Here is a 25,093-nt window from a genome sequence, read left to right on the forward strand (position 1 = left end):
TTTTTCATCATCTTCTTCATCTCTTTTTTTCTTCTTCTACATCTCTTTAGTTCACGTACTAATTTTTTACTAGTTGCTCTTTTGAGATGCTTCATAAATTAAAATGCTAGAAGCCAATCACTCAGGCACTATTTTATTTTCGATTTATTTGTATGTTTTTTTCTCATTTGTCTCTATTAGAATAATTTTACATCTACTTATGCTGCATGTGTTTGCTTTGGATTTACTTCAATCTGTGAGCTGAGTTTTTAAATTGAATTCATTTTATTTTATTTTATTTTATTTTAATTTTTGAGTTTTACATTGATTTATTTATAAACATGAGCTATCGTTTAGTTCTTCATACAAGGAAAGTTTAAATCAGTAAAGTGTTTTATTATTTACTTTTTGTTTTCCTCACAATATTGCAAGGTTAGGAGATTCATTAAAAATGTTGTTCACTTAATTATTTTAAAGATGATTCTAGTAGTTTTAAATTGATTTAATTAAAAAATATTGTTTAATTAAAGGGAGTCACTCAGATAAAGACGCCTAAAACGTCTTTTTTTAAAGATATTATTTAATAATTAAAATTTAATACATATAATCGATTAAATTGTGTTATTTTTTGTTAAAATTAGGTTAGACAAATTGATTTGAGCGAAAAAATAGTGAATCAAATTTTGAACTAGTCTAAATCAATATTATTTTTATAGAAAATGACTACAATATCCTTATTATAGAATATGATTAAAATACTCCTATTTTATATATATATATATATATACTAATTTTAAAAATTCTAAATCCTAACCTTATAACAACAGAAAAATAAAGGACTAGAATTTAGGATTCTCAACAAATATATATATATATATATAATAAAAGTATTTTAGTCATTTTTTATAATAGGATATTATAGTTATTTTCTATAAAAAATAATATTAATTTAAATCAGTTCAAGATTTAATTCACTATTTTTTCGGTCAAATTAATTTGTCTAGCCTAATTTTGATAAAAATAACACAATTTAATCGATTATATGTATTAAATTTTAATTACTAAAAAATATCTTAAAAAAAGATATTTTAAGTGTCTTTAACTAAGTGCTCCCTTAATTAAAATCATAGGTTCTATAAAAATAAAGAGATAAAAAAAACGGAAAATAAAAAATACTCTACACATTTAGAATTAGAGTTATAAAATAGAAAAAAAATTAATTAAATCTAAATTAAAATGAATCTACGTTATCTAATTATTAAAATTTTTTGGCATGACAAAAGTTGACTACATCACTATTTTGATAGCTAATTTTAGCACCAAAAATAATACAGAGCCACTATGGTGCCAAAAACTCTGCGTAAAAATCACTATTGAAAAATTTAAATATCGAAAACCAATTTAAATAATTGCATAAATTTCAAAAACTATTATGAAATTTACTTGTTTAAGAAACTAATAATTGATTGTTGATTATTGCATCGCCTCCCTCTATTTTCGGCGACTCCGTCTCAGTGGCACCCTCCACCTCCTCGTCTGCTCCCACGAACCATCCGTCAGCCAAGGGTTCCGACAGTTCAGAGCTCCCTTCCGATTTACTATCCATTTCAGCCCACCCAGTACCTGTTTAAAGCATTCCGACAATATAAACCCATGAGTTTCGGAATTGCCTCTCGAATAGCAATCATTATAGATACCACCCATTCACAACGTCCCACAGTTATCATAGTCCCCTTTAAAAGAGATAAACAACACAAATCTAAATGTGGCTGTTACGGACCCAACCCATGGGCCTCGGGTCCGCGACCGACCCCGAATCCGGGCAAAGCGGGCCAACCCGACTCGCTAACTAACTTTCAAATTCAAACATCACCCTTATCTTAGCCAGATAAGATAAGATAAGATAAATCACCAAACACCTATAAATAAAGGACCCAAGTCCTTCCAGGTATTCATTCATTCCTCACACCTTATACCTCTCAGATCCATTCTGACTTGAGCGTCGGAGTGTCTTTGCAGGTACCTCCCCTCCTCTCCATCTGGACGATCCAACATCCGACTCAACCCGCAGGTTCCCGATCCTCCTCCTAGATCGTACTAGAGACATTCTGTACATTGGCGCCGTCTGTGGGGACCTGCGACAGTCGAACCGGATGGAGGGCATCCTGGAGGATAACCCATCGAGCCAGGACGACTCCCAACCGCGTCGTCCGACCTCAGAACACCATGAAACCACAAACCAAGCAAAAATAGCAAGCACCATCCACCACGCAAACGAACACGTCACGACGGACCCACAACATCCTGAGAAAGCCAGGGACAAAGCGGCACAAATCATCCAGGATCTCTGTCTCCGAGTCCAAGAACTTGAAGGCAAACTAACTAACAGAGAAAAACACAATAACGAGTATGGAAGCCAGGCAACTTCCAGGTCAAAATCCCACCGCGGCAGGTCGCCAATCCGGCAACACAATATGAGAGATGATCGCAGCACCTCACGCAACCGCCGACGCGAGAAATCGCCCGAACGACGATACAACAAAAAACACCATCGCAGCGCTTCTCGGGATCTAAGTCGTCAACACGATTCAGACGAAGACCGGAGATACCGAAGCACCAAACGCACGAGAAGCGACCACACCATAATGGGAGCCACACCCTTCACAGAAGGAATCTTAAGAGCAAAACTCCCTAGAGGGTTCGACAAACCCACCGACATGAAGTACGACGGAACTAAAGACCCTCAGGAGCACCTAACGGCCTTCGAGGCCAGAATGAACTTAGAAGGAGCATCCGACGTAGTCCGATGCAGAGCCTTCCCAGTAACCCTTGCCGGACCAGCGATCAAATGGTTCAATGCCCTCCCCAACGGATCCATAACCAGCTTCCACGACATCACAAGAAAATTCATGGCCCAGTTCACAACCCGAATCACGAAGGCCAAACACCCCATCAGCCTGTTAGGGATCACACAGAAGCAAGAAGAATCCACGAGAAAATACCTTGACCGCTTCAACGACGAATGCCTGACGGTCGACGGACTCACGGACTCCGTTGCCAGCCTCTGCCTAACTAACGGGCTCATGAATGAAGACTTTCGCAAACATCTCACCACCAAACCAGTATGGACTATGCACGAAATCCAGAACGTCGCCAAAGATTACATCAACGACGAGGAAGTCAGCCAGGTCGTCGCTGCCAACAAACGGCAGCACGTCACCACCCAACACGGCAACCCGACGCCCCGTCATAACGCACCACCCAAAGAGAACCAACGAGACCACCTCAGACCGACCTCCCGACCACCAAGAATAGGAAAATTCTCCAATTACACCCCCCTAACAGCACCAATTACTGAGGTATACCACCAAATAGCAGATCGAGGCATCATCCCCAGGGCTCGACCACTCAAGGAAAGGACAGGAGGAAACAAAGCCCTCTACTGCGACTATCACCGCGGATACGGCCACAAAACACAAGATTGTTACGATCTTAAAGACGCTCTTGAGCAAGCCATACGAGACGGCAAACTCCCAGAGTTCGTCAAAATCATCAGAGAACCAAGGCGCGCCGACAGAGACAAATCACCAGAAAGAGAAGGACGCAACCCGAGAACTCAAAAACCACCCCCCAGGGAAAACCCCGACGAAGATCCGACCATCATAGTGAACGTCATCACGGGCAAGGACGTGTCGAATAAGTCAAAACTAACAATGAAAAAAGACCTCAAGATAATGGCCGTCAAGCACCACGACCCAGTCAACATTACCGACAACACGATAACTTTCTTACCCGAGGACTGCCAACACGGCACCTCGGCCGAAGACGCCCCCTTCGTCATATCAGCCCGAATCGGAACAGGACTAGTGAGAAGAATACTGGTGGACACCGGTGCCGACTCCAACATCCTCTTCCGAGGAGCCTTCGACAAACTCGGGCTCCGCAACGACAACCTCCAAACGCACCGCCACGGCGTCACGGGCCTCGGAGACAACTTCCTCAAACCAGACGGCTCAGTTACTCTTCCGATCACCATAGGAACAAGCAATCAGAGAAAGACGATCTTATCCGAATTCGTCGTCCTAAAAGACTCCACAGCCTATAACGTCATTCTCGGGAGGAAAACGATCAACGACTTCTCGGCAGTCATCTTTACCAAATACCTCCTCATGAAATTTAGGGCCGACGACGGCACCATCGGAACCATTCACGGAGACCGAGAAGTCGCAGCCGAATGCGACAACAATAGCTTAGCCCTAAGAAAAAAATCCCGGGACGCAGCCGGAATATTCCTCGCCGACCTAGACGCACGGTTAGACGGCCAACCTAGACCGGAACCAGAAGGAGACATGGAAAAGCTACAAATAGGGCCAACCAAAGAAGAATACACGTTCATCAACAGAAACCTCCCATACGACCTCAAAGAAGAACTCTCCCGACTTTTGAAACAAAACAGAGACCTATTCGCATTTACACCAGCCGATATGCCGGGAATAAGCCCCAACCTGATGTCCCACCATCTGGCAGTAGACCCCCTAGCCAAACTCATGGCGCAAAGAAGACGGAAAATGTCACCAGACCGAGCCGCCGAGGTCCGAAAACAAGTGAAAGCCCTGCTTGAAGCCAACTTTATCCGAGAACTCCCTTACACGACCTGGCTGGCCAACGTCGTACTAGTAAAAAAATCTAACGGGAAGTGGCGAATGTGCGTTGATTACACGGATCTCAACAAAGCATGCCCAAAGGACGCCTTCCCCTTACCAAACATCGACGGGCTAGTGGACGCAGCATCCGGCCACCGATACCTCAGCTTCATGGACGCATATTCCGGCTACAACCAGATCCCGATGCACCGACCAGACGAAGAAAAGACAGCATTTATCACCCCAGATGGAACCTACTGCTATAAAGTAATGCCCTTCGGCTTGAAAAACGCCGGAGCCACCTACCAGCGACTTGTCAACAAAATATTTCGAGGCCTAGCCGGAAACAAAATTGAAGTCTACATAGACGATATGCTCGCCAAGACGGAATCCGGTGAGCAACTAACCGACGACCTCAGGGTAATAATGAACACCCTACGGGAACACCAAATGCGACTCAACCCTACAAAGTGTGCCTTCGGAATGGAAGCAGGAAAATTCCTCGGCTTCATGATCACGCAACGCGGAGTTGAGGCAAACCCAGAAAAATGCCGTGCCGTCCTTGAGATGACAAGTCCCAAAAACCTCAAAGAAATCCAAAAACTCACCGGCCGACTGACCGCACTATCCCGGTTCCTCGGAGCATCGGCCCAAAAGGCAACCCCTTTTTTCAAACTTATGAAAAAAGGAACCCCCTTCAAATGGGAGAAAGAATGCGAAGAAGCTTTCCAACACTTCAAAAGGGTCCTAACGGAACCTCCAATCCTCGCAAAACCTCAAACAGGGGAAACACTATACCTGTACCTCTCCATAACGGAAGAAACAATCGCAGCAGCACTCGTCCGGGAAAACGAGAAAAAGGAACAAAAACCCATATACTTCATAAGCAAGGTCCTACAAGACACAGAAGCCCGCTATTCGCGATTAGAAAAACTGGCTTTCGCACTCCTCTCGGCATCCCGACGACTACGACAATACTTCCAGGCCCACCCCATAACGGTCCGAACCGACCAAACGGTCAAACAAGTACTACAAAAACCCGACCTAGCAGGAAGAATGCTAGCATGGTCCATCGAGTTATCCCAATTCCAGATCAGGTTCGAACCCCGAAACGCCATCAAAGCACAGGCCTTGACCGACTTCATCGCTGAAATGACTCCGACCAAACTAACACCCGAACCATGGAAACTGCACGTCGATGGCTCATCAAACTCCACTCACGGAGGCGCCGGAATTATACTCGAAAACCAAAACGGGATCACAATTGAACAATCAATAAGATACGACTTTCCAGTATCCAATAACCAAGCAGAATACGAGGCCCTCTTGGCAGGCCTAAACCTAGCCCGGGAAGTCGGCGCCAAGGTACTCGAAGTTAACACCGATTCCCAGGTGGTGTGCTCCCAAATCAACGGGAGCTACCAAACCCGAGACCCCCTGCTCCAACAATACCTCAATAAAGTAAGTGAATTAAAAGAAGGATTCGAAAACGTCTCCATACAGCACGTCCCCAGGGAGCGAAACGCCAGGGCGGACCTACTTTCCAAGCTAGCCAGCACGAAGTCAGGACACGGCAACAGATCGCTAATCCAAGAGGTTGTTAAGTCGCCTTCCGTATCAGCAGAAATCAATGCACACCTAACATCCTCAAACCAGGAGTCTTGGACATACCCTATCTTGCAATATCTCCGCGACGGAATCCTACCACCAGAACCGAAAGAGGAGAGGCGAATAAAAAGAGAAGCCGCCAACTACACAATCATAGCGGGACAACTATACAAACGCGGATTCTCGCAGCCCCTACTTAAATGTGTCGAACCCGGGGACACGGAATACATACTCCGCGAGATCCACGAAGGCTGCTGCGGTCACCACATCGGAGGAAAAACGCTAGCCCAAAAAATCATCAGGGCCGGCTATTTCTGGCCCACGATCATTCGAGATTCCATACAACTAACAAAAAGCTGCGACAAATGCCAAAGGCATGCCAATATCCACCAAGCCGCCCCACACCAACTTAGTGTTATATCGGCTGAACGGCCATTCGGCAGTTGGGGAATCGACCTCGTCGGGCCCTTCCCCACGGCACCCGGCCAACTCAGATATCTTATCGTCGCCATAGACTACTACACCAAATGGATTGAAGCCGAACCCCTGGCCTCCATCACGGCAACCCAATGCCGGAAATTCGTCTGGCGACAGATCATTACCCGGTTCGGAATCCCCGAGGTCATCATCTCCGACAACGGAACCCAGTTCACAGACAAAAAATTCAGAGAACTCCTAGAAGGATTGCATATATCCCATCGCTTCAGCTCGGTAGAACATCCCCAAACAAACGGACAGGTGGAATCCGCCAACAAAATTATCGTTAAAGGACTTAAGAAACGACTTGACGAAGCCAAGGGATTATGGGCAGATGAGTTGGGATCAGTCCTGTGGTCGTACCGAACAACACCCCAAACGAGCACGGGAGAAACGCCCTTCCGATTAACATACGGCGTAGAAGCAGTAATCCCAGTGGAAATCGGGGACCCCAGCCCCAGAAAAACGGTTGGAGGTAACGACGAAAAAGCAGAACGAGACCTCGTAGACGAAGAAAGAAGCATAGCCCACGTCAAAGAATTAGCACTCAAACAAAGGATCAGCCTAAGGTACAATCACGGCGTCATCCGACGAGAATTCGCAGACAACGACCTCGTCCTACGACGAAACGATATCGGCCTTCCGACCCCAGGAGAAGGAAAGCTCGCCCCCAACTGGGAAGGACCATACAGAATCAAGGCCGTAATTGGAAGAGGAGCGTATAAACTCGAACGACTAGACGGCAGCGAAATACCAAGAACTTGGAACGCAGCCAACCTACGAAGATACTATACTTAAACGAGTCTCCCCTTATTTTTTAAGTCACCATTTGTTTTTTCTGTTTTTTCTTTTATTTTATCTTTTAGAAACTCGGGTACTCTTTCCCTCACGAAGGGTTTTAACGAGGCCCAAACCATTCAAATAAACCTTTTTTCTTTTACAAGTTATTCATCTCCATCAGGAGCCACTACCGTTTCTCGAAAAACAAAGACGCGGCCACCACGGGAGGACTGATCACCCCCCCAGGCCGAACACACGGATATCCAAAAAACCGACCAAACGAACGGTTATGATAAACAAAAATACCCAAAGCCCGAACGGCCAAATAAAACGGTCCGAAACAAATCATACGAAGACCCAAAAACGGTCAAAAATATCATACAAAACAAAGTCACGGCCCTCGAGCCACTTGAAAAAACTTAAACAAGTTCAGAACTAAAAATACAAAGAAACTACTCAATATCAACAATCCGACCATCACGGACGGTCTTGAAAGCTCCCGTGACAGACACATCCACGCCAGGGGCCAACACAAGAAACTGCGCCTTCATCGTCTCCTCGGTAGCAGCAACGGCATCCCTAGCGTCAGCCAACAAAGCCGTCTTCTCCTTCTTCAGAGCTTCAACCTCAGCCTTCAGGGTTTCCGACTCAACGAGAAGCAAGGTAGCTTGAGAACTCGCATCTGAAGAACGCTTCCGCTCCTCAGCCAATTGAGAAAGAAGCGAAGTCTCAATGCCGGCAAGTCGGAGAATCTCCGCCCCGGCATCCTCCGACGACTTCTCCGCCTTCTCCTTTGCAGTCTTGGCCGTCTCAAGCTCCTCCTTTAACTTGGTCGCATCAGCCTGAGCCTGCCGAAGCTTCTTCTCCAACAAACCCACTTGGGCCATCATAGGCTCAGCCTTCCGAACAACCACAGTAGAACGGAGAAGGGCACGGTAAACCGACTTAGCCTGGCCAGCAACATCACAACCATCAAAGAACGACTCTGTCCCAGCCATTAAGTGCTGATCAATAAAGCCCGTAGCGTCGAAACGACGATCCATCACACTAGGAACCAAGCCCTCCTCCTCAAAGGTCTCACTACCCAGCTCCTCAGTCCTACTCCTCTTCCGAGAAGCCTCGGCAGCCGACATCATGACAACCTCAGGCGAGCCGGGAGGAACCTCAACGCCAGTAGGCGCCCCCGAAGGGACTACCTCCTGAGGAATAGCCTGAGAATCCACGGCCGGGCCCGAAACAGGAGTCGAAGGAGACGACGACCCTTCCTCCCGAACCAACGCGGCCTTCAACCTCGCCAAAGTAGTTAGCCCGCCCGCCATCTCAACTGAAAGAAAAAACAAGAGGAGTCAAAAAAAAAAAAAGAGGATACACACCAATATATGTCCGACAAGCCTCGGGATCCCCCATAACGTCTCGAGGATTCAACGGACGTTCGCCAAACAAGCGCCACAAAACGCTGGCGACATCCTTATCCTCTCGAGACAAATCGTCATAAGAAACTTTAGTCAGAACCGACGGCCCGGCGCCAAAATTCCAGTACGTCGGAAACCGGCGCTCGCCTTCCAGGGTAAGCCAAAACGGACGGTGCCCCTCAACAGGACGCACCTTAAAATACTCCCACTTAAACCCGTGAAAGGAATCCTCAAACAACCCAAAAATCCGACGATGAGGCTGAGCCCGGAAAGACATATACCCTTTCTTATGCTTCCCCTCCTTAGTCGGAAGAGTGCACAAGAAAAGGAAAAGAAAAACGGGAACCGAAGCGGGAAGATCGAGATACTGGCACACCAACTCAAAACACCAAACGGCTGCCCAGCTATTCGGGTGAAGCTGAGACGGTGCCACGGAACACCGACTAAGTAAACCCTGAACAAACGGAGAGAAGGGGAACCGCACTCCGAGCCGAGTAAACATGGATTCGTAGACCCACATCCAGTCCGGCACGGTGGGAGAACGGAGGTTTAGATAGCAGACGCGCTCATCCGCATCAGGGAGCACGAGCTCGTATCGCCCCTCCTCTTCACCGCCACCACAAATTGCCCCTTGATCGCGGAGCCGTTGGAGATCACCCTCCGTCATCCGCGACGGAACGCCCCACACATCGCTGGTCACCCAACCATAGCGATTGGGAACGCCCCTGGAAGGGGCAATGGGGGCACCCACACCCTCATTTCTCCGACGCTGCATACCTAAAATAGGGAGGAGCACCACCATCAGCCTACCAACTCGACACAATTACGAAAAACAAAAACCTAAACACCACTACAAAGCAAAGCAGAAAATGGCGGTGCTCAGCCTGTTGAACCTATGCACAATTACTCAAGAGGGGGGGTGAATTGAGTAATGCAACAACAATTAATCTTTTTGCGAAAGTTAAAGACAATATACAAAAGTGTTATTGTACTAGTATTTTTCCAAGAGCTTAACTCAATTGCTAAGCATTTATAAGGAGCTTTTACTTTCCAATAGACACCAACTCAAATAAATTGATCAAGCTTTTCACCAATCGGACTTAAGCCACTCCTTAAGTACTTACGAAGCTACTTTTCGATCACAATTTATTTGCTCAAAAGTAAAAGACAATAATATTGAAGAGATGAGTTTGGAGAGATGCAAACGCTATTTAGAGTGGTTCGGCACAATCCTTGTCCTACGTCCACTTTCTTTCTCAATCGCAATTGAGAAGTTCCACTATTGCCAAGCTTCAAGGTGCTCGCGCAAAACCTTTTACAATCTGAGTCCTTAGTTTCTAACACCTCACGGTATATGATCACCACTCGTATACTAACCCACTCCACTTAGAGATGCCTTCTCTAAGATTTGCCTTGAGTACTTAGTATACCTCTTTGGTATCCTCACCGACTATAGTGTTTATAACTCTTGACTCAACCTTGGAGATCACACTCCAATTTACAAAGTGTATAAGAAAAACAATTCTCAGAGAATTGTTGAGATGAAATGAGTACTCTCTAGAAGAGTGTATGATTACAAGTTTTGCACTATTGAACCAATTGATATTGCTCTCTCAAATTGTGAATTATAACACCTTAAAAATGTGTAGAATGAAAGAATATGAACAAGATAGTTTTCTAAGATCAAAACTTGTGAAATAAGGCTTCAATCCATCCATTTATAGATTCCCCAAACCTTAGAAACGTTGGGGAATTAATGGGATGGAGCATTTATGTCAAAACTAGCCGTTTTTATGTTTTTGAATTATTTGCATCGATGCATAACACTTTGCATCGATGCAAATGTGTCTTTGATGCTGAAATTTGAATTTTCAGCTAGGTTGCATCGATGCAAACATCTTTGCATCGATGCAACAAGTCGTTGCATGCTTTGCATCGATGCAAGATGAGTGTGCATCGATGCAAACCTTAAAGAATGGCTTAAAATCACTTCAAAATGCTTAGGATTGATCTCAAACTTGTTGGAGTCAATTCCTATGCTTTTGTACCTTTGAAAACAAGTTTTTTTAAACCATTTGGCTAGCATCGAATTGCAAGATGTGCATCAAAACATTTTGTGAGTGTGTGTTGAGAGATTTAGCAATTGGTTCTTAATAAAGAAGTTACCTAAGTCCTAAGACACTATACTTGTCTTCAAATGTTGTGGACTTGAGTTTCTTGTTGTTGTTGTGTTGCTTTCAACTCTTCATTCCTCAACGTTGAATGTTGGTTGATCTTTCAATCATGCTTGTTCATTCAAGTTGTTTGTTGGTTTGTCTTTCATGTCGTTTGTTTGGTTTGTCATTCATCAAAACCTACGAATACAAACTTCGCATACAAGCAACATGATTTACAATTTCCCCCTTTTTGATAATGACAAACCAATTTTGAGGATATGTATTTATAAATGATTTTGAAAGTAACAATAATGCACTTTGTTTTATAGAAAGCTTTGGAGAAGACTTCACAAAAAAATTTTTGCAGGAGTTCCCCCTAAATATGTGCATTTGTTCTTTTAAAGGGCGTTTATCAAAGAAAACGATTTAGATATCAAAGTTTTTGCTTAGCGGAAGTCTTTTTGAAATCATTGTTTTGCAAACTTATTTCTTCTTTTCAAATCCTCAAACTTCTCTTCCTTTTTCAAAAGTTCAAAACTTCAAATATCCTCAAACTTTTCTTCCCCCTTTTGACATTATCAAAAAGAAGGGAGTTTAAAATGTGTCATAGAAGCATGCATAAAACAATGAATTTTCTCTATTTATCTCAAGGATGAGATATTCCCCCTTTCAAAAAGAATTTGATTTCCTCTTTTTATATATAATAAGCATGCATAATTCCCCCTAAAATATATCAAGACATGCACATTAACTTAAAATAGGGGTACCAAGCCTATTTTGAGTTATTCACCAAACAAGCATACAAGCATTAATCATTAAACAAAATTTATGAAGGAAATATCAAAGTATTTAAACCATAATAGAGATCCTTAGCTTACTAGGAGTTAGTTTAACAATTCATATAATCAAATAAAGCAAAAAATGTGACTTTGCTCAAAAATGGGGTTTTGTTGCTCAAAAATGCCAAATTCACTTGTTTTTGTGCAATTTGGTCGAGTTTGCATCGATGCAATAGGCTTTGCATCGATGCACATAGCACGTCGTGTGCTTTGCATCGATGCAAAGGGCTTTGCATCGATGCACATAGCACGTCGTGTGCTTTGCATCGATGCAGAGCTTGGTTGCATCGATGCAACATGCATCATTTGCCCAAAATCACCAAAATTTCATCCTTTGGGGTTTCTTTCTTCAAACCTTTGAGTTCCATCATGTATATACTCACTTAAACCATTATAACCTTCAATTTGTTGATCCTCCATTGTTTATAATCTTCAAGTTCTTCAATCTACCTCAAGATTGATTACTCATTCATCAACTCATAAACCTACAAAACAATGGTTTTCCAACGCCGATTACTTTGCCGGTGTTGTTGTCTCCATATATCACGTTTCTTCCGTTTGTAGGCTCTATTGCGGTGAACTTTGATTCATCGCCGGTCATGTGTTTGGAGCATCCACTATCAACATACCAATTTGTATCCTTAGCTCCAACACGTACCTACAAAATAGTTAAAATTGGGATTTAGGTACCCAAGTGAATTTGGGTCCTTGATGGTTAGTATGAGCATGATGCCCATAAGGTGCCCATCTCGTATCTTGACTACGAAAGTTTATATGTTTAATTCTAGTAAAGCATACGGGTGCTATATGACCTACTTTATTACAATAATGACATATGACATTTGGATTATGCATCCTATGCATGTTTCTAAATGGTTGCCTAGGTTGTTTCCTAAATGCAACGTCTTTTGAGCTATATGCATTGTGATTATAATTTCTAAATGAAGCATGTTGAGGAGGGTGTTTAAAGGCTTCATTCCTTTTAGGCATGCTTACCTTTTGGGCTTGCGGTTGCCTAATAGGAGTTTTAGCATTTTTAAATTTTCCTTTTTCAAAACCCAAACCTTCCTTATTATGAACATGCTTTTGGTTTTTCAACATTTTATCTAAGTTCTTTGAAGATTCATTGAACTTAGCTAAAGTGTTCTTAAGATTTGTAATTTCATTTTCATGCATTTTACAAGATTTGTATGGATCACTACTTGTGCTACACTTATCTTTTCCAAGATTGATATTCTCGTTTTTCAACATCTCATTTTGTTTTAAGAGTTCCATATTCTTTTTCTTTAGGAGAGAATAATCTTGGGTAAGTTTTGTGTATACCTCAAGTAAGGCATCATATTCATCTTGTAAATTAAAAGAAGTGGAGTTGTCATCACTAACCTTTTCTTCGCTTGCCATTAAGCAAAGATTTGCAACCTCGTTGTCATCGGAGTCGGATTCATCCTCGTTCTCCCATGATATGTATGCTTTCTCCTTCTTCTTAAATTTCTTGTTTTTGTCCTCCTTTTGAAGTTTTGGACAATTGGGTTTGATGTGTCCAACTTCTCCACACTCATAGCATTTTGGTACCTTTGTTTTGCTCTTGAGGTTTTTCTTCATTGCAAACTTATTGAATCTTTTTAATAAGAGTACAAATTCTTCATCTTCTTCTTCTTCATTATCATCACTCTCTTCTTGCAGTGATGTTGTTTTAAGGGCGAGACTTTTCTTCTTGCTTTCTTCACCTTTTTGTCTATTTAGCATAGTCATTTCATAGGTGAGAAGATTTCCTCGCAGTTGATCAAATGTAAGTTGATCATAGTGCCTTCCTTCCACAATGGCGTTCACTTTGGAGTTCCATTTTGGTGTAAGGCTTGTAAGCACCTTGGTCACAATTTGTTTATCATTGTATTTTGTACCAAGCATGCTTAGATTGTTGAAGATCTTGGAGAGTCTTTCAAGGGCTTCTTCAATGCTCTCTTCATCTTTCATTTTGAAATTTTCCCATTCATGAACCAACATAAACACTTTTGATTCTTTAACGTGGTCGGTTCCTTCGTAAGTGATTTGGAGTTTATCCCAAATCTCTTTAGCGGTTTCACATGTAGAGATCTTCATATAATCATGCTCGTTAAGTGCACAATGAATGAAGTTGATGGCTTTATCATTCATTGCCACTTTCTTCCAATCATCGTCACTATATTCATCTTCTCCTTTCGGTACTTGCTTTAAGACGGAGACTCCTTCTTCTTTAGCGCTTGTTGTCTTTGTTGGAATGTGATTTCCATTCTCAATTACTTTCCAAATTCTCACATCTTGAGAACGGATCCAAATTCTCATCTTATTTTTCCAATAAGAGTAATTTGTTCCGCTGAAAAGAGGAGGTCTAGCGGTTGAGTTACCTTCGCTAGTGTTGTTGTTGTTAAAGCCTGTGCTTGCCATGATCTTTTCCCTTAAACGGTTAAGTCTTTCAAAGGGTTAAGCTCTGATGCCACTTGTTGAACCTATGCACAATTACTCAAGAGGGGGGGTGAATTGAGTAATGCAACAACAATTAATCTTTTTGCGAAAGTTAAAGACAATATACAAAAGTGTTATTGTACCAGTATTTTTCCAAGAGCTTAACTCAATTGCTAAGCATTTATAAGGAGCTTTTACTTTCCAATAGACACCAACTCAAATAAATTGATCAAGCTTTTCACCAATCGGACTTAAGCCACTCCTTAAGTACTTACGAAGCTACTTTCGATCACAATTTATTTGCTCAAAAGTAAAAGACAATAATATTGAAGAGATGAGTTTGGAGAGATGCAAACGCTATTTAGAGTGGTTCGGCACAATCCTTGTCCTACGTCCACTTTCTTTCTCAATCGCAATTGAGAAGTTCCACTATTGCCAAGCTTCAAGGTGCTCGCGCAAAACCTTTTACAATCCGAGTCCTTAGTTTCTAACACCTCACGGTATATGATCACCACTCGTATACTAACCCACTCCACTTAGAGATGCCTTCTCTAAGATTTGCCTTGAGTACTTAGTATACCTCTTTGGTATCCTCACCGACTATAGTGTTTATAACTCTTGACTCAACCTTGGAGATCACACTCCAATTTACAAAGTGTATAAGAAAAACAATTCTCAGAGAATTGTTGAGATGAAATGAGTACTCTCTAGAAGAGTGTATGATTACAAGTTTTGCACTATTGAACCAATTGATATTGCTCTCTCAAATTGTGAATTATAACACCTTAAAAATGTGTAGAATGAAAGAATATGAACAAGATAGTTTTCTAAGATCAAAACTTGTGAAATAAGGCTTCAATCCATCCATTTATAGATTCCCCAAACCTTAGAAACGTTGGGGAATTAATGGGATGGAGCATTTATGTCAAAACTAGCCGTTTTTTATGTTTTTGAATTATTTGCATCGATGCATAACACTTTGCATCGATGCAAATGTGTCTTTGATGCTGAAATTTGAATTTTCAGCTAGGTTGCATCGATGCAAACATCTTTGCATCGATGCAACAAGTCGTTGCATGCTTTGCATCGATGCAAGATGAGTGTGCATCGATGCAAACCTTAAAGAATGGCTTAAAATCACTTCAAAATGCTTAGGATTGATCTCAAACTTGTTGGAGTCAATTCCTATGCTTTTGTACCTTTGAAAACAAGTTTTTTTAAACCATTTGGCTAGCATCGAATTGCAAGATGTGCATCAAAACATTTTGTGAGTGTGTGTTGAGAGATTTAGCAATTGGTTCTTAATAAAGAAGTTACCTAAGTCCTAAGACACTATACTTGTCTTCAAATGTTGTGGACTTGAGTTTCTTGTTGTTGTTGTGTTGCTTTCAACTCTTCATTCCTCAACGTTGAATGTTGGTTGATCTTTCAATCATGCTTGTTCATTCAAGTTGTTTGTTGGTTTGTCTTTCATGTCGTTTGTTTGGTTTGTCATTCATCAAAACCTACGAATACAAACTTCGCATACAAGCAACATGATTTACAATTTCCCCCTTTTTGATAATGACAAACCAATTTTGAGGATATGTATTTATAAATGATTTTGAAAGTAACAATAATGCACTTTGTTTTATAGAAAGCTTTGGAGAAGACTTCACAAAAAAATTTTTGCAGGAGTTCCCCCTAAATATGTGCATTTGTTCTTTTAAAGGGCGTTTATCAAAGAAAACGATTTAGATATCAAAGTTTTTGCTTAGCGGAAGTCTTTTTGAAATCATTGTTTTGCAAACTTATTTCTTCTTTTCAAATCCTCAAACTTCTCTTCCTTTTTCAAAAGTTCAAAACTTCAAATATCCTCAAACTTTTCTTCCCCCTTTTGACATTATCAAAAAGAAGGGAGTTTAAAATGTGTCATAGAAGCATGCATAAAACAATGAATTTTCTCTATTTATCTCAAGGATGAGATATTCCCCCTTTCAAAAAGAATTTGATTTCCTCTTTTTATATATAATAAGCATGCATAATTCCCCCTAAAATATATCAAGACATGCACATTAACTTAAAATAGGGGTACCAAGCCTATTTTGAGTTATTCACCAAACAAGCATACAAGCATTAATCATTAAACAAAATTTATGAAGGAAATATCAAAGTATTTAAACCATAATAGAGATCCTTAGCTTACTAGGAGTTAGTTTAACAATTCATATAATCAAATAAAGCAAAAAATGTGACTTTGCTCAAAAATGGGGTTTTGTTGCTCAAAAATGCCAAATTCACTTGTTTTTGTGCAATTTGGTCGAGTTTGCATCGATGCAATAGGCTTTGCATCGATGCACATAGCACGTCGTGTGCTTTGCATCGATGCAAAGGGCTTTGCATCGATGCACATAGCACGTCGTGTGCTTTGCATCGATGCAGAGCTTGGTTGCATCGATGCAACATGCATCATTTGCCCAAAATCACCAAAATTTCATCCTTTGGGGTTTCTTTCTTCAAACCTTTGAGTTCCATCATGTATACTCACTTAAACCATTATAACCTTCAATTTGTTGATCCTCCATTGTTTATAATCTTCAAGTTCTTCAATCTACCTCAAGATTGATTACTCATTCATCAACTCATAAACCTACAAAACAATGGTTTTCCAACGCCGATTACTTTGCCGGTGTTGTTGTCTCCATATATCACGTTTCTTCCGTTTGTAGGCTCTATTGCGGTGAACTTTGATTCATCGCCGGTCATGTGTTTGGAGCATCCACTATCAACATACCAATTTGTATCCTTAGCTCCAACACGTACCTACAAAATAGTTAAAATTGGGATTTAGGTACCCAAGTGAATTTGGGTCCTTGATGGTTAGTATGAGCATGATGCCCATAAGGTGCCCATCTCGTATCTTGACTACGAAAGTTTATATGTTTAATTCTAGTAAAGCATACGGGTGCTATATGACCTACTTTATTACAATAATGACATATGACATTTGGATTATGCATCCTATGCATGTTTCTAAATGGTTGCCTAGGTTGTTTCCTAAATGCAACGTCTTTTGAGCTATATGCATTGTGATTATAATTTCTAAATGAAGCATGTTGAGGAGGGTGTTTAAAGGCTTCATTCCTTTTAGGCATGCTTACCTTTTGGGCTTGCGGTTGCCTAATAGGAGTTTTAGCATTTTTAAATTTTCCTTTTTCAAAACCCAAACCTTCCTTATTATGAACATGCTTTTGGTTTTTCAACATTTTATCTAAGTTCTTTGAAGATTCATTGAACTTAGCTAAAGTGTTCTTAAGATTTGTAATTTCATTTTCATGCATTTTACAAGATTTGTATGGATCACTACTTGTGCTACACTTATCTTTTCCAAGATTGATATTCTCGTTTTTCAACATCTCATTTTGTTTTAAGAGTTCCATATTCTTTTTCTTTAGGAGAGAATAATCTTGGGTAAGTTTTGTGTATACCTCAAGTAAGGCATCATATTCATCTTGTAAATTAAAAGAAGTGGAGTTGTCATCACTAACCTTTTCTTCGCTTGCCATTAAGCAAAGATTTGCAACCTCGTTGTCATCGGAGTCGGATTCATCCTCGTTCTCCCATGATATGTATGCTTTCTCCTTCTTCTTAAATTTCTTGTTTTGTCCTCCTTTTGAAGTTTTGGACAATTGGGTTTGATGTGTCCAACTTCTCCACACTCATAGCATTTTGGTACCTTTGTTTTGCTCTTGAGGTTTTTCTTCATTGCAAACTTATTGAATCTTTTTAATAAGAGTACAAATTCTTCATCTTCTTCTTCTTCATTATCATCACTCTCTTCTTGCAGTGATGTTGTTTTAAGGGCGAGACTTTTCTTCTTGCTTTCTTCACCTTTTTGTCTATTTAGCATAGTCATTTCATAGGTGAGAAGATTTCCTCGCAGTTGATCAAATGTAAGTTGATCATAGTGCCTTCCTTCCACAATGGCGTTCACTTTGGAGTTCCATTTTGGTGTAAGGCTTGTAAGCACCTTGGTCACAATTTGTTTATCATTGTATTTTGTACCAAGCATGCTTAGATTGTTGAAGATCTTGGAGAGTCTTTCAAGGGCTTCTTCAATGCTCTCTTCATCTTTCATTTTGAAATTTTCCCATTCATGAACCAACATAAACACTTTTGATTCTTTAACGTGGTCGGTTCCTTCGTAAGTGATTTGGAGTTTATCCCAAATCTCTTTAGCGGTTTCACATGTAGAGATCTTCATATAATCATGCTCGTTAAGTGCACAATGAATGAAGTTGATGGCTTTATCATTCATTGCCACTTTCTTCCAATCATCGTCACTATATTCATCTTCTCCTTTCGGTACTTGCTTTAAGACGGAGACTCCTTCTTCTTTAGCGCTTGTTGTCTTTGTTGGAATGTGATTTCCATTCTCAATTACTTTCCAAATTCTCACATCTTGAGAACGGATCCAAATTCTCATCTTATTTTTCCAATAAGAGTAATTTGTTCCGCTGAAAAGAGGAGGTCTAGCGGTTGAGTTACCTTCGCTAGTGTTGTTGTTGTTAAAGCCTGTGCTTGCCATGATCTTTTCCCTTAAACGGTTAAGTCTTTCAAAGGGTTAAGCTCTGATGCCACTTGTTGAACCTATGCACAATTACTCAAGAGGGGGGGTGAATTGAGTAATGCAACAACAATTAATCTTTTTGCGAAAGTTAAAGACAATATACAAAAGTGTTATTGTACCAGTATTTTTCCAAGAGCTTAACTCAATTGCTAAGCATTTATAAGGAGCTTTTACTTTCCAATAGACACCAACTCAAATAAATTGATCAAGCTTTTCACCAATCGGACTTAAGCCACTCCTTAAGTACTTACGAAGCTACTTTTCGATCACAATTTATTTGCTCAAAAGTAAAAGACAATAATATTGAAGAGATGAGTTTGGAGAGATGCAAACGCTATTTAGAGTGGTTCGGCACAATCCTTGTCCTACGTCCACTTTCTTTCTCAATCGCAATTGAGAAGTTCCACTATTGCCAAGCTTCAAGGTGCTCGCGCAAAACCTTTTACAATCCGAGTCCTTAGTTTCTAACACCTCACGGTATATGATCACCACTCGTATACTAACCCACTCCACTTAGAGATGCCTTCTCTAAGATTTGCCTTGAGTACTTAGTATACCTCTTTGGTATCCTCACCGACTATAGTGTTTATAACTCTTGACTCAACCTTGGAGATCACACTCCAATTTACAAAGTGTATAAGAAAAACAATTCTCAGAGAATTGTTGAGATGAAATGAGTACTCTCTAGAAGAGTGTATGATTACAAGTTTTGCACTATTGAACCAATTGATATTGCTCTCTCAAATTGTGAATTATAACACCTTAAAAATGTGTAGAATGAAAGAATATGAACAAGATAGTTTTCTAAGATCAAAACTTGTGAAATAAGGCTTCAATCCATCCATTTATAGATTCCCCAAACCTTAGAAACGTTGGGGAATTAATGGGATGGAGCATTTATGTCAAAACTAGCCGTTTTTATGTTTTTGAATTATTTGCATCGATGCATAACACTTTGCATCGATGCAAATGTGTCTTTGATGCTGAAATTTGAATTTTCAGCTAGGTTGCATCGATGCAAACATCTTTGCATCGATGCAACAAGTCGTTGCATGCTTTGCATCGATGCAAGATGAGTGTGCATCGATGCAAACCTTAAAGAATGGCTTAAAATCACTTCAAAATGCTTAGGATTGATCTCAAACTTGTTGGAGTCAATTCCTATGCTTTTGTACCTTTGAAAACAAGTTTTTTTAAACCATTTGGCTAGCATCGAATTGCAAGATGTGCATCAAAACATTTTGTGAGTGTGTGTTGAGAGATTTAGCAATTGGTTCTTAATAAAGAAGTTACCTAAGTCCTAAGACACTATACTTGTCTTCAAATGTTGTGGACTTGAGTTTCTTGTTGTTGTTGTGTTGCTTTCAACTCTTCATTCCTCAACGTTGAATGTTGGTTGATCTTTCAATCATGCTTGTTCATTCAAGTTGTTTGTTGGTTTGTCTTTCATGTCGTTTGTTTGGTTTGTCATTCATCAAAACCTACGAATACAAACTTCGCATACAAGCAACATGATTTACAATTTCCCCCTTTTTGATAATGACAAACCAATTTTGAGGATATGTATTTATAAATGATTTTGAAAGTAACAATAATGCACTTTGTTTTATAGAAAGCTTTGGAGAAGACTTCACAAAAAAATTTTTGCAGGAGTTCCCCCTAAATATGTGCATTTGTTCTTTTAAAGGGCGTTTATCAAAGAAAACGATTTAGATATCAAAGTTTTTGCTTAGCGGAAGTCTTTTTGAAATCATTGTTTTGCAAACTTATTTCTTCTTTTCAAATCCTCAAACTTCTCTTCCTTTTTCAAAAGTTCAAAACTTCAAATATCCTCAAACTTTTCTTCCCCCTTTTGACATTATCAAAAAGAAGGGAGTTTAAAATGTGTCATAGAAGCATGCATAAAACAATGAATTTTCTCTATTTATCTCAAGGATGAGATATTCCCCCTTTCAAAAAGAATTTGATTTCCTCTTTTTATATATAATAAGCATGCATAATTCCCCCTAAAATATATCAAGACATGCACATTAACTTAAAATAGGGGTACCAAGCCTATTTTGAGTTATTCACCAAACAAGCATACAAGCATTAATCATTAAACAAAATTTATGAAGGAAATATCAAAGTATTTAAACCATAATAGAGATCCTTAGCTTACTAGGAGTTAGTTTAACAATTCATATAATCAAATAAAGCAAAAAATGTGACTTTGCTCAAAAATGGGGTTTTGTTGCTCAAAAATGCCAAATTCACTTGTTTTTGTGCAATTTGGTCGAGTTTGCATCGATGCAATAGGCTTTGCATCGATGCACATAGCACGTCGTGTGCTTTGCATCGATGCAAAGGGCTTTGCATCGATGCACATAGCACGTCGTGTGCTTTGCATCGATGCAGAGCTTGGTTGCATCGATGCAACATGCATCATTTGCCCAAAATCACCAAAATTTCATCCTTTGGGGTTTCTTTTTTCAAACCTTTGAGTTCCATCATGTATATACTCACTTAAACCATTATAACCTTCAATTTGTTGATCCTCCATTGTTTATAATCTTCAAGTTCTTCAATCTACCTCAAGATTGATTACTCATTCATCAACTCATAAACCTACAAAACAATGGTTTTCCAACGCCGATTACTTTGCCGGTGTTGTTGTCTCCATATCACGTTCTTCCGTTTGTAGGCTCTATTGCGGTGAACTTTGATTCATCGCCGGTCATGTGTTTGGAGCATCCACTATCAACATACCAATTTGTATCCTTAGCTCCAACACGTACCTACAAAATAGTTAAAATTGGGATTTAGGTACCCAAGTGAATTTGGGTCCTTGATGGTTAGTATGAGCATGATGCCCATAAGGTGCCCATCTCGTATCTTGACTACGAAAGTTTATATGTTTAATTCTAGTAAAGCATACGGGTGCTATATGACCTACTTTATTACAATAATGACATATGACATTTGGATTATGCATCCTATGCATGTTTCTAAATGGTTGCCTAGGTTGTTTCCTAAATGCAACGTCTTTTGAGCTATATGCATTGTGATTATAATTTCTAAATGAAGCATGTTGAGGAGGGTGTTTAAAGGCTTCATTCCTTTTAGGCATGCTTACCTTTTGGGCTTGCGGTTGCCTAATAGGAGTTTTAGCATTTTTAAATTTTCCTTTTTCAAAACCCAAACCTTCCTTATTATGAACATGCTTTTGGTTTTTCAACATTTTATCTAAGTTCTTTGAAGATTCATTGAACTTAGCTAAAGTGTTCTTAAGATTTGTAATTTCATTTTCATGCATTTTACAAGATTTGTATGGATCACTACTTGTGCTACACTTATCTTTTCCAAGATTGATATTCTCGTTTTTCAACATCTCATTTTGTTTTAAGAGTTCCATATTCTTTTTCTTTAGGAGAGAATAATCTTGGGTAAGTTTTGTGTATACCTCAAGTAAGGCATCATATTCATCTTGTAAATTAAAAGAAGTGGAGTTGTCATCACTAACCTTTTCTTCGCTTGCCATTAAGCAAAGATTTGCAACCTCGTTGTCATCGGAGTCGGATTCATCCTCGTTCTCCCATGATATGTATGCTTTCTCCTTCTTCTTAAATTTCTTGTTTTGTCCTCCTTTTGAAGTTTTGGACAATTGGGTTTGATGTGTCCAACTTCTCCACACTCATAGCATTTTGGTACCTTTGTTTTGCTCTTGAGGTTTTTCTTCATTGCAAACTTATTGAATCTTTTTAATAAGAGTACAAATTCTTCATCTTCTTCTTCTTCATTATCATCACTCTCTTCTTGCAGTGATGTTGTTTTAAGGGCGAGACTTTTCTTCTTGCTTTCTTCACCTTTTTGTCTATTTAGCATAGTCATTTCATAGGTGAGAAGATTTCCTCGCAGTTGATCAAATGTAAGTTGATCATAGTGCCTTCCTTCCACAATGGCGTTCACTTTGGAGTTCCATTTTGGTGTAAGGCTTGTAAGCACCTTGGTCACAATTTGTTTATCATTGTATTTGTACCAAGCATGCTTAGATTGTTGAAGATCTTGGAGAGTCTTTCAAGGGCTTCTTCAATGCTCTCTTCATCTTTCATTTGAAATTTTCCCATTCATGAACCAACATAAACACTTTTGATTCTTTAACGTGGTCGGTTCCTTCGTAAGTGATTTGGAGTTTATCCCAAATCTCTTTAGCGGTTTCACATGTAGAGATCTTCATATAATCATGCTCGTTAAGTGCACAATGAATGAAGTTGATGGCTTTATCATTCATTGCCACTTTCTTCCAATCATCGTCACTATATTCATCTTCTCCTTTCGGTACTTGCTTTAAGACGGAGACTCCTTCTTCTTAGCGCTTGTTGTCTTTGTTGGAATGTGATTTCCATTCTCAATTACTTTCCAAATTCTCACATCTTGAGAACGGATCCAAATTCTCATCTTATTTTTCCAATAAGAGTAATTTGTTCCGCTGAAAAGAGGAGGTCTAGCGGTTGAGTTACCTTCGCTAGTGTTGTTGTTGTTAAAGCCTGTGCTTGCCATGATCTTTTCCCTTAAACGGTTAAGTCTTTCAAAGGGTTAAGCTCTGATGCCACTTGTTGAACCTATGCACAATTACTCAAGAGGGGGGGTGAATTGAGTAATGCAACAACAATTAATCTTTTTGCGAAAGTTAAAGACAATATACAAAAGTGTTATTGTACCAGTATTTTTCCAAGAGCTTAACTCAATTGCTAAGCATTTATAAGGAGCTTTTACTTTCCAATAGACACCAACTCAAATAAATTGATCAAGCTTTTCACCAATCGGACTTAAGCCACTCCTTAAGTACTTACGAAGCTACTTTTCGATCACAATTTATTTGCTCAAAAGTAAAAGACAATAATATTGAAGAGATGAGTTTGGAGAGATGCAAACGCTATTTAGAGTGGTTCGGCACAATCCTTGTCCTACGTCCACTTTCTTTCTCAATCGCAATTGAGAAGTTCCACTATTGCCAAGCTTCAAGGTGCTCGCGCAAAACCTTTTACAATCCGAGTCCTTAGTTTCTAACACCTCACGGTATATGATCACCACTCGTATACTAACCCACTCCACTTAGAGATGCCTTCTCTAAGATTTGCCTTGAGTACTTAGTATACCTCTTTGGTATCCTCACCGACTATAGTGTTTATAACTCTTGACTCAACCTTGGAGATCACACTCCAATTTACAAAGTGTATAAGAAAAACAATTCTCAGAGAATTGTTGAGATGAAATGAGTACTCTCTAGAAGAGTGTATGATTACAAGTTTTGCACTATTGAACCAATTGATATTGCTCTCTCAAATTGTGAATTATAACACCTTAAAAATGTGTAGAATGAAAGAATATGAACAAGATAGTTTTCTAAGATCAAAACTTGTGAAATAAGGCTTCAATCCATCCATTTATAGATTCCCCAAACCTTAGAAACGTTGGGGAATTAATGGGATGGAGCATTTATGTCAAAACTAGCCGTTTTTTATGTTTTTGAATTATTTGCATCGATGCATAACACTTTGCATCGATGCAAATGTGTCTTTGATGCTGAAATTTGAATTTTCAGCTAGGTTGCATCGATGCAAACATCTTTGCATCGATGCAACAAGTCGTTGCATGCTTTGCATCGATGCAAGATGAGTGTGCATCGATGCAAACCTTAAAGAATGGCTTAAAATCACTTCAAAATGCTTAGGATTGATCTCAAACTTGTTGGAGTCAATTCCTATGCTTTTGTACCTTTGAAAACAAGTTTTTTAAACCATTTGGCTAGCATCGAATTGCAAGATGTGCATCAAAACATTTTGTGAGTGTGTTGAGAGATTTAGCAATTGGTTCTTAATAAAGAAGTTACCTAAGTCCTAAGACACTATACTTGTCTTCAAATGTTGTGGACTTGAGTTTCTTGTTGTTGTTGTGTTGCTTTCAACTCTTCATTCCTCAACGTTGAATGTTGGTTGATCTTTCAATCATGCTTGTTCATTCAAGTTGTTTGTTGGTTTGTCTTTCATGTCGTTTGTTTGGTTTGTCATTCATCAAAACCTACGAATACAAACTTCGCATACAAGCAACATGATTTACAATTTCCCCCTTTTGATAATGACAAACCAATTTTGAGGATATGTATTTA

General features: G+C 39.8%; 1 protein-coding gene across 1 annotated transcript; it reads left to right on the forward strand.

The window, feature by feature from the left end:
* Positions 1-2,132: 2,132 nt before the first annotated feature.
* LOC130963472 (uncharacterized) lies at positions 2,133-7,505 on the forward strand. Its single transcript, XM_057889584.1, has 2 exons — positions 2,133-4,655; positions 4,725-7,505. The coding sequence occupies exons 1-2, from the start codon at positions 2,133-2,135 to the stop codon at positions 7,503-7,505; spliced, it is 5,304 nt and encodes a 1,767-aa protein (XP_057745567.1).
* The last annotated feature ends 17,588 nt before the right edge of the window (positions 7,506-25,093 follow it).

The sequence above is a fragment of the Arachis stenosperma genome, chromosome 2 (genome assembly GCF_014773155.1).
Source record: "Arachis stenosperma cultivar V10309 chromosome 2, arast.V10309.gnm1.PFL2, whole genome shotgun sequence".
Taxonomy (NCBI): Eukaryota; Viridiplantae; Streptophyta; class Magnoliopsida; order Fabales; family Fabaceae; genus Arachis; species Arachis stenosperma.